Source organism: Oncorhynchus gorbuscha, linkage group LG03 (assembly GCF_021184085.1).
Source record: "Oncorhynchus gorbuscha isolate QuinsamMale2020 ecotype Even-year linkage group LG03, OgorEven_v1.0, whole genome shotgun sequence".
Taxonomy (NCBI): Eukaryota; Metazoa; Chordata; class Actinopteri; order Salmoniformes; family Salmonidae; genus Oncorhynchus; species Oncorhynchus gorbuscha.
The window spans coordinates 2,837,845-2,852,475 of NC_060175.1; the positions used below are offsets into that span (position 1 = coordinate 2,837,845).

Sequence of the window (14,631 nt, forward strand, 5' to 3'; positions counted from 1 at the left end):
CCTGCATGAAACTGCAGGTAACTAACCAACCAGGATCAACGTTAGCTAGCTAATATCAGGCTCTGGTAGGGCTCTTTATTAAAGATGCTACTACAGATGGGGACAGCTATTTAGAAACAGACCAACAACCTTCTAGAATGGTGCCGGTCAAGTGGCCCTCCACATCAATGCTTCCGGGTTGGAGCGAGCGGTCGCATCGGCACTTCGCTCCGCAGGTAGTATAACTTTTTCATTACATTTCATTATAGCACAACGGTTTGATTTGTCTAATCTTAGCAATTTCTTCTTAGCTAGCTACATAGCCGTCTTTGTATCAAAGATAATTGCGTAATTATCGTATTTCGCCGTCCTAACGTAGTCTTCACTAGCCAGCTAGCTAACGTCCACCGATTAGCTGCACTGTAGAACTATTACACTCAACCGAACGACTTGATTAGTGTAGTGTTAGCTAGCTACATAGCTGTCTTTGCTGTCTTCGTATCCAAGATAATTGTGTAGTTTAGAGTGTGTAGTCTTAGAGTGATTATCTTAATTTACCGAGGTTAGCTAGCCAGCTATTTGTCGTCCTTAACGTAGGAGACTCTGCTAGCTAGCCAACAGCTAGCCAACAGCTAGCCGACAGCTAGCCGACAGCTAGCCAACAGCTAGCCAACGTCTACTGAATAGACTCACAACCCGGTCGCATTCACAGGTAGTATCACATTTTCATTTCATTTCATTACAGTACAACGGTTTGATTTGTTTGATTGTAGCTAGCTACATAGCTAGCTACATAGCCGTCTTTGTATCAAAGATAATTGTGTAGTCTAGAGCAATTTTCTAGGTTAGCTAGCCAGCTATTGTCGTTCTTTTAACGCAACGTAACGTAAACAACACTGCTAGCTAGCCAGCTAGCCCCCGAATAGCAGCACTGTCGAAACTATTACACTCAACGGAACGACTTGATTAGTGTAGTGTCAACAACGCACACACTGCCAGCTAGCCTACTTCAGCAGTTGCTACGTAAGCTTAACTTTCTGAACATTCGAGACGTGTAGTCCACTTGTCATTCCAATCTCCTTTGCATTAGCGTAGCCTCTTCTGTAGCCTGTCAACTATGTGTCTGTCTATCCCTGTTCTCTCCTCTCTGCACAGACCATACAAACGCTCCACACAGCGTGGCCGCAGCCACCCTAATCTGGTGGTCCCAGCGCGCACGACCCACGTGGAGTTCCAGGTCTCCGGTAGCCTCTGGAACTGCCGATCTGCGGCCAACAAGGCAGAGTTCATCTCAGCCTATGCCTCCCTCCAGTCCCTCGACTTCTTGGCACTGACGGAAACATGGATCACCACAGACAACACTGCTACTCCTACTGCTCTCTCTTCGTCCGCCCACGTGTTCTCGCACACCCCGAGAGCTTCTGGTCAGCGGGGTGGTGGCACCGGGATCCTCATCTCTCCCAAGTGGTCATTCTCTCTCTCTCCCCTTACCCATCTGTCTATCGCCTCCTTTGAATTCCATGCTGTCACAGTTACCAGCCCTTTCAAGCTTAACATCCTTATCATTTATCGCCCTCCAGGTTCCCTCGGAGAGTTCATCAATGAGCTTGATGCCTTGATAAGCTCCTTTCCTGAGGACGGCTCACCTCTCACAGTTCTGGGCGACTTTAACCTCCCCACGTCTACCTTTGACTCATTCCTCTCTGCCTCCTTCTTTCCACTCCTCTCCTCTTTGACCTCACCCTCTCACCTTCCCCCCTACTCACAAGGCAGGCAATACGCTCGACCTCATCTTTACTAGATGCTGTTCTTCCACTAACCTCATTGCAACTCCCCTCCAAGTCTCCGACCACTACCTTGTATCCTTTTCCCTCTCGCTCTCATCCAACACCTCCCACACTGCCCCTACTCGGATGGTATCGCGCCGCCCAAACCTTCGCTCTCTCTCCCCCGCTACTCTCTCCTCTTCCATCCTATCATCTCTTCCCTCTGCTCAAACCTTCTCCAACCTATCTCCTGATTCTGCCTCCTCAACCCTCCTCTCCTCCCTCTCTGCATCCTTTGACTCTCTATGTCCCCTATCCTCCAGGCCGGCTCGGTCCTCCCCTCCCGCTCCGTGGCTCGATGACTCATTGCGAGCTCACAGAACAGGGCTCCGGGCAGCCGAGCGGAAATGGAGGAAAACTCGCCTCCCTGCGGACCTGGCATCCTTTCACTCCCTCCTCTCTACATTTTCCTCCTCTGTCTCTGCTGCTAAATCACTTTCTACCACTCTAAATTCCAAGCATCTGCATCTAACCCTAGGAAGCTCTTTGCCACCTTCTCCTCCCTCCTGAATCCTCCTCCCCTCCCCCCATCCTCCCTCTCTGCAGATGACTTCGTCAACCATTTTGAAAAGAAGGTCGACGACATCCGATCCTCGTTTGCTAAGCCAAACGACACCGCTGGTTCTGCTAACACTGCCCTACCCCGTGCTCTGACCTCTTTCTCCCCTCTCTCTCCAGATGAAATCTCGCGTCTTGTGACGGCCGGCCGCCCAACAACCTGCCCGCTTGACCCTATCCCCTCCTCTCTTCTCCAGACCATTTCCGGAGACCTTCTCCCTTACCTCACCTCGCTCATCAACTCATCCCTGACCGCTGGCTAAGTCCCTTCCGTCTTCAAGAGAGCGAGAGTTGCACCCCTTCTGAAAAAACCTACACTCGATCCCTCCAATGTCAACAATTACAGACCAGTATCCCTTCTTTCTTTTCTCTCCAAAACTCTTGAACGTGCCGTCCTTGGCCAGCTCTCCGCTATCTCTCTCTGAATGACCTTCTTGATCCAAATCAGTCAGGTTTCAAGACTAGTCATTCAACTGAGACTGCTCTCCTCTGTATCACGGAGGCGCTCCGCACTGCTAAAGCTAACTCTCTCTCCTCTGCTCTCATCCTTCTAGATCTATCGGCTGCCTTCGATACTGTGAACCATCAGATCCTCCTCTCCACCCTCTCCGAGTTGGGCATCTCCGGCGCGGCCCGCGCTTGGATTGCGTCCTACCTGACAGGTCGCTCCTACCAGGTGGCGTGGCGAGAATCTGTCTCCTCACCACGCGCTCTCACCACTGGTGTCCCCCAGGGCTCTGTTCTAGGCCCTCTCCTATTCTCGCTATACACCAAGTCACTTGGCTCTGTCATAACCTCACATGGTCTCTCCTATCATTGCTATGCAGACGACACACAATTAATCTTCTCCTTTCCCCCTTCTGATGACCAGGTGGCGAATCGCATCTCTGCATGTCTGGCAGACATATCAGTGTGGATGACGGATCACCACCTCAAGCTGAACCTCGGCAAGATGGAGCTGCTCTTCCTCCCGGGAAGGACTGCCCGTTCCATGATCTCGCCATCACGGTTGACAACTCCATTGTGTCCTCCTCCCAAAGCGCTAAGAACCTTGGCGTGATCCTGGACAACACCCTGTCGTTCTCAACCAACATCAAGGCGGTGGCCCGTTCCTGTAGGTTCATGCTCTACAACATCCGCAGAGTACGACCCTGCCTCACACAGGAAGCGGCGCAGGTCCTAATCCAGGCACTTGTCATCTCCCGTCTGGATTACTGCAACTCGCTGTTGGCTGGGCTCCCTGCCTGTGCCATTAAACCCCTTCAACTCATCCAGAACGCCGCAGCCCGTCTGGTGTTCAACCTTCCCAAGTTCTCTCACGCCACCCCGCTCCTCCGCTCTCTCCACTGGCTTCCAGTTGAAGCTCGCATCCGCTACAAGACCATGGTGCTTGCCTACGGAGCTGTGAGGGGAACGGCACCTCAGTACCTCCAGGCTCTGATCAGGCCCTACACCCAAACAAGGGCACTGCGTTCATCCACCTCTGGCCTGCTCGCCTCCCTACCACTGAGGAAGTACAGCTCCCGCTCAGCCCAGTCAAAACTGTTCGCTGCTCTGGCCCGCCAATGGTGGAACAAACTCCCTCACGACGCCAGGACAGCGGAGTCAATCACCACCTTCTGGAGACACCTGAAACCCCACCTCTTTAAGGAATACCTAGGATAGGATAAGTAATCCCTCTCACCCCCCTTTAAGATTTAGATGCACTATTGTAAAGTGACTGTTCCACTGGATGTCATAAGGTGAATGCACCAATTTGTAAGTCGCTCTGGATAAGAGCGTCTGCTAAATGACTTAAATGTAAATGTTAATGAAAAGATAAAAGGAGCTGATCATCAATGGCAACAACTTACCAGTGTCCAACCCCCTCTCTCTGAACGACCAACCAACGGAGGTGGTTGAATGTTCAAATAATTATTCGACCAATCGGAAACAACTTTGAGGACGGAGACACACATAAATGTAAAGTCTTCAAAAGTTGTTACGAGAAACCTACACCGCACATAAAAAATAAATAATATCTGTCTTGGTGAAATGTCCTTTATAACACAAGGAAGTTGCATCACCGAAACACGTTTTTTTCACCCGCTGTGGACAGAGTGAGTCGACACACTACATTCTGAAGACTGGAGCCTCTCTTCAGGCACTGGACAGTAGAAATTCAGACTTCAATTTGAATTGACCCTAACACTGGACAATAGAAATTCAGACTTCAATTTGAATTGACCCTAACACTGGACAGTAGAAATTCAGACTTCAATTTGAATTGACCCTAATAGCATGGCTTATTTGTCAGTAACAACTGTTTAGTTTTAAATGAATGTAATGGTCTGAAAACATCCGACAGACAGATGGACAATGTTCTGACACTATGTTCTGACCAATCATCCGACAGACAGATGGACAATGTTCTGACACTATGTTCTGACCAATCATCCGACAGACAGATGGACAATGTTCTGACACTATGTTCTGACCAATCATCCGACAGACAGATGGACAATGTTCTGACACTATGTTCTGACCAATCATTTTGGCCTATACTTGCCTGTTCATCTGTCTACTTACAGTTTTTCTCAGTCGCTTTGGTGCGTTTCTTAGATCAAAAGTACAATTATTGATACTACTTGTACAAATTCCAAATCATCTAGTCACTTGTGCACATCAATAAAGCAATTTCTTATTCCCTTGAACAAATTGCAATTGATAATGTACAAGTGTCAGCTTTTTTCCACATTATCAATTGCTCATGTCATGTTGATCAAAATATAGTAGATGGTTCTCTGTTGAATAGTCTTACCCCTCAAAACATCTAGGCATTAGTTCCTTGCATAAGCCATTACATGCAAAATTGTTGAACTATTTGTCATAAACTGTCAAGCATAGTTTTACACATTTCTATTAGACCTTTTGTACAAAAACGTGAATTGATGTATCGTGCAGGTGAAATTGACCCTCACTCATGAAGGAATGTAAAGTGTTAGTTCAACCAACAGTCAACCAGTTGTCTAAATTGCTCAAAGGTGCATCTCATGAAGAGTCAATTGGCAAGCATATATAGACAGACCACAACACAGAGTTGCAATTTTCCAATAAAGGATGGACCAGGAAACGAGCAGGGTCAACAGCCAAGAGGAGGAAGAAGAGGAGCAAGGATGTGTGGTGGAAGGCAAAACAGAGGAAGAGGCAGAAGAGGACATAGGTGCATATCTGATGACATAAGGGCCACTATTGTAGACCATGTTGTCAATCAGGCGGGTCGAAGGGTGCAGCTGAATATAATAATATAATAATAATATATGCCATTTAGCAGACGCTTTTATCCAAAGCGACTTACAGTCATGTGTGCATACATTCTACGTATGGGTGGTCCCGGGGATCGAACCCACTACCCTGGCGTTACAAGCACCATGCTCTACCAACTGAGCTACAGAAGGACGACCAATATTGTGAGATCAACCGTGTCCTCAATAGTTCTAACGTTTCGAAGAGAGAATAGGTATGTCCACCAATGTACAGTGCACTGTTACTGTATATAAGCAGTATACTGTATACCTCCTACAATGCTTCATATTACAGTAGTCCACTTGTATTTCACAGCATACAGAAATATACTCTATACAGATACAGACTGCACCTTACATGCACCCACCTGTATGTTTTACAGTAAAATGTGTGTTTGCATAGTTTTTGTCTATGTGAAAGTATGCGATGCATCACTGCATTTCCCCACATAGGACTGACTGCAAGATTACCTCAAACCGGTGGCAGAGGCCTTTTCACACCTCAACAGGAGGAGGCTATTTGCACCATGGTCCAAGCAAACAATGCCATGAGACTCAGGGAAATACAAAGGAACATTATAGAAGACAACGATGTCTTTGAAAACATCCGTACGGTTAGCATCTCAACCATCGACAGGGTGCTGCATAGAAACCAGATGAGTATGAAACAGCTGTACCGTGTACCATTCCAAAGGAATGAGGACAGAGTTAAGGAGCTATGGTACCAGTATGTACAGGTAAAACATATATCTATGTAACTACTTTACAGCAACATTTTATAGTGATACATAGTACAGTAAGCATAAACTGCACACATTTCCATTGCTGTGGAAGGAACATGCAATATATGTACATTTTATGTCACTCTTCCTTACCGAAACAAATTAAACTGTGTGTTCTGGGATATAGCGTATAATGGAGTTGGAATCAAGTGAACCCTCTCACAACTTTGTATACGTGGATGAGGCTGGCTTCATCCCGACCAAATGCAGAAGGCGGGGTCGGAATATCATCGGTCACAGAGCTACTGTGGATTTACCAGGCCAACGGGGAGGAAATATCACCATGTGTGCTGCTATTTCGGAGCATGGTGTCCTAACCCATATCCCCCTTATAGGGCCATACAACACCCAGCATCTACTCAACTTTTTAGAGACTCTCTACAGGGCTCTCATCCCTGATGATGAGAGGGGTCTGTTTAGAGGGGATTGCCAAAGTACGTGGTCATTTGTGATAATGTGAGTTTCCATCGATCAAACATCATAAGGCAATGGTTTGTGACCCACCCGAGGATGCTCATAGAATTCCTCCCACCTTATTCACCATTCCTTAACCCAATTGAGGAGTTATTTTCAGCATGGAGGTGGAAGGTGTACGATCGTCAGCCACACACACAGATGACCCTGCTGGCTGCAATGGATGCAGCATGTGAGGACATCACAGTAGACGCCTGCAGAGGATGGATAAGGCATTCCAAAAGATTCTTTCCACGTTGCATTGGAAGGGAAAATATCCGGTGTGATGTGGATGAGAATATGTGGGCTGACAGACAGGAACGTCTGGATGTGTAGAGACAGCACAACAGTGCTGCGGGCAAAGTGGTGCCTTAGGGGTGGTTTCCTGTGTTTCTTTCTAATTTAGTTTTTTTTCCTTTGTGCCCCTTGGGTTGTCCAGTCTCTTTCAATCAATAACCCACATACAGTAATATGTAAATAGTACTGTTGATATTGATATATGCCATAGAAGTGCAGCCTTGTGCATTTTCAATACAGTAGCTGTCATCCAAACTGTAGTTTACATCAGGTAATACTGTCAAAGTACACAGTTACATTGACAACATGCCTAAACATTTTGACGACCTTGTTCGTGAACAATGACTCAATGACTTATCATTCTGATGACACTGACATGATCATTGGCATGAATATTTACTTTTGAGAGATGTACTAAGGATTTTTAGTGACGGACTAGCTTTAGAAACATATCTATTGTTTGCACAAATTGTTCTGAGAAATGCGCTTGTTATTTTGCACATGTTAGGGATGATGTGAAAAATGCACCATAGCGACTGAGAAACTGTAATAATGTGCCCAGTTCAGTCATATTGATTTCTTTCTCTTTGTGCAGTGCGAACACGCGTCCTTAAAATAGCTTTTAACAGCTAGAGTACAACAGTATTTCATAAAAATGACAGTGTTCTGCATCCCAGAAGGATCTCTATTTCCTATATAGTGCACTACTTTTAACAAAGCCTTGTAGGGCTCGTATAGGGAATAGAGAGGCATTTAGGATTCAGTACAGACGGGTGTTATGAAATACTGTTATACTCTAGCTGTTCAAAGCTATATTAAGGACCCGTGTACTGTACAAAAGTGAACTGGACTGAAATCAACATTCCTGATGACCAAACTGAAAACCTCAAGCAGACAGTCTGGTCTGATGACATGTTTCGTGTTCAGAATCCTGGTCATAAGAGGATAGGATATATTTGATTGTACACTCCTACAGAAAAATAGGTCTTCAGGGGTTCTTCGGTTCTCCCCATAGGAGAACCCTTATTGGTTCCAGGTAGAAACCTTCTGGGTTGCGTGTAGAACCCTCTGTAGAAAGGATGTTGTTTGTAAGCCAAAAAAGGGTTCTACCTGTAACCGAAAACAGAGAATATACAAACACTACAGTACACGCACGCACGCACGCGCGCACACGCGCACACACACACACACACACACACACACACACACACACACACACACACACAGCTGATCTCCCTCACGTTACTCTAAATATAACAGCTGATCTCCCTCACGTTACTCTAAATATAACAGTTGATCTCCCTCACATTACTCTAAATATAACAGCTGATCTCCCTCACGTTACTCTAAATATAACAGCTGATCTCCCTCACGTTACTCTAAATATAACAGCTGATCTCCCTCACGTTTCTCTTAATTAAAACAGTACTCTGTGAACCCACGGGCTGTCGCAACTCTGGACCTGAACAGAAGACACCTGCAGGCTGTAGTAGTTCAGTTGTGGTCAGCATTGGTCAGTTGTGGTCAGTATTGGTCAGCATTGGTCAGCATTGGTCAGTATTGGTCAGCATTGGTCAGCATTGGTCAGTATTGGTCAGCATTGGTCAGTTGTGGTCAGCATTGCTCAGTTGTGGTCAGCATTGGTCAGGACTTCAATCAGTCATAGAGCCCATTGCCCTCTATGGTTGTGAGGTCTGGGGTCCACTCACCAACCAAGAATTCACTAAATTAATTGACAAACACTGAATTGAGACTCTCCATGTAGAATTCTACAAAAATATAATTTGTGTACAAGGCAAAACCCCAAACAATGCAGAGCAGAATTAAGACTGTCCCTGCTAGTTATCTACATCCAGACAAGAGCTGTTCAATTCTACAACCACCTAAAAGGGATTCCCACACATTCCACCACAAAGCCCTCGCCTACAGAGAGATGACCCTAAAAAAGAGCCCTCAGCCAGCTGGTTCTAGGGCTCTGTTCACAAACACAAACAACGCCCACAAAGCCCCAGGACAGCAACACAATTAGACCCAACCAAATTATGAGAAAGCAAAAAGATAATTATTTGACACACTGGACAGAATCAACCAAGGAATAGAGCACATTGAAATGCTATCTGGCCCTAAACAGAATGCCTGGCCACTGTGACAGACCGACCATACATTAAACAAATCTGGCAGACCTGGCTCTCAAGTGAAGACAGGCTATGTGCACACTGCCCACAAAATGAGGTGGAAACTGAGCTGCACTTCCTAACCTCCTGTGAAATGTATGACCATATTAGAGAGACATATTTCCCTCAGATTACACAGATCCACTTCCTAACCTCCTGTCCAATGTAATGATCATATTAGAGAGACATATTTCCCTCAGATTACACAGATCCACAAAGAATTAGAAAACAAGTCAAACATTGATATACGCCCATACCTGGCAATATACAGACAGGTAGGCAGGTAGGCAGGCAGATAGATAGATAGGCAGATAGATAGATAGGCAGATAGATAGATAGGCAGATAGATAGATAGATAGATAGATAGATAGATAGATAGATAGATAGATAGATAGATAGATAGATAGATAGATAGATAGATAGATAGATAGATAGGCAGATAGGCAGATAGGCAGATAGGCAGATAGGCAGATAGGCAGATAGGCAGATAGGCAGATAGGCAGATAGGCAGATAGGCAGATAGGCAGATAGGCAGATAGGCAGATAGGCAGATAGGCAGATAGGCAGATAGGCAGATAGGCAGATAGGCAGATAGATAGATAGATAGATAGACAGATAGATAGATAGATAGATAGATAGATAGATAGATAGATAGATAGATAGATAGATAGATAGATAGATAGATAGATAGATAGATAGATAGATAGATAGATAGATAGATAGATAGATAGGGGACTCACTTGGCCAGCTTGGTCTCTATGTGCTGTCGTGTCTCCTGTCTCTCCAGGTCTGAGCGAACAGGGAAGATGTTTCTGTCCTCCAGCTCCTGCTGACTGGGCCGGTTACGAAGCTTCACCGTTAACAACTCCTTACGCATCCGCCGCGGCAGGGTGCCTACACACACACACACACACACACACACACACACACACACACACACACACACACACACACACACACACACACACACACACACACACACACACACACACACACACACACACACACACACACACAGAGACACACAATTATTACCCCACTGGGTCTTTACCATTATTCCAGCAGGTCTATAAGGGAGGGAACCCCCTGTCTTTCACAGTAACACACACACACACACCTATATCCCAGCAGGTCTATAAGGGAGGGAACCCCCTGTCTTTCACAGTAACACACACACACACACACACACACACACACACACACACACACACACACACACACACACACACACACACACACACACACACACACACACACACACACACACACACACACACACCTATATCCCAGCAGGTCTATAAGGGAGGGAACCCCCTGTCTTTCACAGTAACACACACACACACACACACACGCACACACCTATATCCCAGCAGGTCTACAAGGGAGGGAACCCCCTGTCTTTCACAGTAACACACACACACACACACACACACACACACACACACACACACACACACACACACACACACACACACACACACACACACACACACACACACACACACACACCTATATCCCAGCAGGTCTATAAGGGAGGGAACCCCCTGTCTTTCACAGTAACACACAAACACACACACACGCACACACACCACACACGCACACGCACACACACACCTATATCCCAGCAGGTCTATAAGGGAGGGAACCCCCTGTCTTACACAGTAACACACACACACACACACACACACACACACACACACACACACACACACACACACACACACACACACACACACACACACATCCCAGCAGGTCTATAAGGGAGGGAACCCCCTGTCTTTCACAGTAACACACACACACACACACCACACACACACACGCACACACACCTATATCCCAGCAGGTCTATAAGGGAGGGAACCCCCTGTCTTTCACAGTAACACACACATACACACACACCTATATCCCAGCAGGTCTATAAGGGAGGGAACCCCTTGTCTTTCACAGTAACACACAGACAGGACTTCAGTGGGGCAGAGATGGGAGGAAGACAATGTTTTTTTTTCTAGGCTCCCATGTCTTTAAAAATAATAATTGGGTGGGTGTAGTGGAGAAGGTGTGTGCTAGATTGCCTAGGTTTAAATGGGTGCTACCCCAACTGTCTCATAGGGGAAGGGTGCTGGTAGCCAATAACCTAGCAGCCTCTACCCTGTGGCACAGACTAATGATTTTACAGCCACCTGATACAAGAGCTTCAGAGGACCCTTGTCAATTCCTTCTGATCTGGACAACATTGTATTAAGGCTGCAGCCCTGTACCTGTCACTGCACGAGGGTGGGCAAGGCCTGGTGGACATTTATTCTGGGATCATGGCTTTCAGGCTCACAGCAACCCAGAGACTGTTGTACAGGGACGGTTCTAGTACCCCAGAGACTGTTGTACAGGGACGGTTCTAGTACCCCAGAGACTGTTGTACAGGGACGGTTCTAGTACCCCAGAGACTGTTGTACAGGGATGGTTCTAGCAGCCCAGAGACTGTTGTACAGGGACGGTTCTAGTACCCCAGAGACTGTTGTACAGGGACGGTTCTAGCAGCCCAGAGACTGTTGTACAGGGACGGTTCTAGCAGCCCAGAGACTGTTGTACAGGGACGGTTCTAGCAGCCCAGAGACTGTTGTACAGGGACGGTTCTAGCAGCCCTGAGACTGTTGTACAGGGACGGTTCTAGCAGCCCAGGGACTGTTGTACAGGGACGGTTCTAGCAGCCCAGGGACTGTTGTCCAGGGACGGTTCTAGCAGCCCAGGGACTGTTGTACAGGGACGGTTCTAGCAGCCCAGAGACTGTTGTACAGGGACGGTTCTAGCAGCCCAGAGACTGTTGTACAGGGACGGTTCTAGTACCCCAGAGACTGTTGTACAGGGACGGTTCTAGCAGCCCAGAGACTGTTGTACAGGGACGGTTCTAGTACCCCAGAGACTGTTGTACAGGGACGGTTCTAGCAGCCCAGAGACTGTTGTACAGGGACGGTTCTTGCAGCCCAGGGACTGTTGTACAGGGACGGTTCTAGCAGCCCAGGGACTGTTGTACTGTGATGGTTCTAGCTGGGTCGACACAGCCTACACAGCCTCCTGTACTCCCTGTTCACCCATAACTGCATGGCCAGGCACCACTCCAACACCATCATTAAGTTTGCAGACGACACAACAGTGGTAGGCCTGATCACAGACAACAATGAGACAGCCTATAGGGAGGAGGTCAGAGACCTGGCCGTGTGGTGCCAGAACAACAACCTCTCCCTCAATGTGATCAAGACAAAGGAGATGATTGTGGACTACAGGAAAAGGAGGACCGAGCACGCCCCCATTCTCATCGACGGGGCTGTAGTGGAGCAAGTTGAGAGATTCAAGTTCCTTGGTGTCCATATCTCCAACAAACTATCATTGTCCAAACACACCAAGACAGTCGTGAAGAGGGCACGACAAAACCTATTCCCCCTCAGGAGACTGAAAAGATTTGACATGGGTCCTCAGATCCTCAATAGGTTCTACAGCTGCAACATTGAGAGCATCCTGACAGGTTGCATCACTGCCTGGTAGAGCAATTGCTCTGCCTCTTACCGCAAGGCACTACAGAGGGTAGTGCGAACGGCCCAGTACATCACTGGGGCCAACCTTCCTGCCATCCAGGACCTCTAAACCAGGCGGTGTCAGAGGAAGGACCTAAAAATGGTCAAAGACCCCAGCCACCCCAGTCATAGACTGTTCTCTCTGCTACCGCACGGCAAGCGGTACCGGGGAGCCAAGTCTAGGACAAAATGGCTTCTCAACAGTTTTTACCCCCAAGTCATAAGACTCCTGAACAGGTAATCAAATGGCTACCCAGACTATTTGCATTCCCCCCCCCCACCCCTCTTTTACGCTGCTGCTGCTCTGTTTATCTTATATGCATAGTCACTTTAACCATACCTACATGTAGATACTACCTCAATCAGCCTGACTAACCGGTGTCTGTATATAGCCTCTACTGTATATAGCCTCGATACTTTATGTCCTCGCTACTGTATATAGCCTCGCTACTGTATATAGCCCCTCTACTGTATATAGCCTCTCTACTGTATATAGCCTCTCTACTGTATATAGCCTCTACTGTATATAGCCTCTCTACTGTATATAGCCTCTCTACTGTATATAGCCTCTCTACTGTATATAGCCTCTCTACTGTATATAGCCTCTCTACTGTATATAGCCTCTCTACTGTATATAGCCTCTCTACTGTATATAGCCTCTACTGTATATAGCCTCTCTACTGTATAGCCTCTCTACTGTATATAGCCTCTCTACTGTATATAGCCTCGCTACTGTATATAGCCTCTCTACTGTATATAGCCTCTCAACTGTATATAGCCTCGCTACTGTATATAGCCTCGCTACTGTATATAGCCTCTCTACTGTATATAGCCTCTCTACTGTATATAGCTGTATACTAGCCTCGCTACTGTATATAGCCTCTCAACTGTATATAGCCTCTCTACTGTATATAGCCCCTCTACTGTATATAGCCTCTCTACTGTATGTAGCCTCTCTACTGTATATAGCCTCTCTACTGTATATAGCCTCGCTACTGTATATAGCCTCTCTACTGTATATAGCCTCTACTGTATATAACCTCCCTACTGTATATAGCCTCTCTACTGTATATAGCCTCTCTACTGTATATAGCCTCGCTACTGTATATAGCCTCGCTACTGTATATAGCCTCTGCTGTATATAGCCTCTACTGTATATAGCCTCTACTGTATATAGCCTCTACTGTATGTAGCCTATATAGCCTATAGCCTCTACTGTATATAGCCTCTCTACTGTATATAACCTCTCTACTGTATATAGCCTCTCTACTGTATATAGCCTCTCTGTATGTATATAGCCTCTACTCTACTGTATATAGCCTCTCTACTGTATCTCTATATAGCCTCTCTACTGTATAGAGCCTAGCCTCTGTATAGAGCCTCTCTACTGTATATAGCCTCTCTACTGTATATAGCCTCGCTACTGTATATAGCCTCTACTGTATATAGCCTACTGTATATAACCTCCCTACTGTATATAGCCTCTCTACTGTATATATCCTCTCTACTGTATATAGCCCTCTACTGTATATAGCCTCTCTACTGCTGTAGCCTCTCTACTGTATATAGCCTCTCTACTGTATATAGCCTCGCTACTGTATGTATATAGCCTCTCTGTATATAACTCCCTACTGTATATAGCCTCTCTACTGTATATAGCTGTATATAGCCTCTACTGTATATAGCCTCGCTACTGTATATAGCCTCTCTGC

The 14,631-nt window shown here is 46.5% G+C and overlaps 1 protein-coding gene across 5 annotated transcripts in view; it reads right to left on the reverse strand.

Moving 5' to 3' along the window:
• Nucleotides 1-14,631, reverse strand: part of LOC124018304 (phosphatase and actin regulator 3-like) — a 101,608-nt gene that overhangs the window by 42,676 nt on the left and 44,301 nt on the right. For all 5 annotated transcript variants that reach the window (XM_046333585.1, XM_046333605.1, XM_046333599.1 and 2 more), the window contains one exon: nt 10,094-10,247. In XM_046333585.1, coding sequence (XP_046189541.1) covers nt 10,094-10,247 — 154 coding nt within the window. The remainder of the gene's footprint in view (nt 1-10,093; nt 10,248-14,631) is intronic.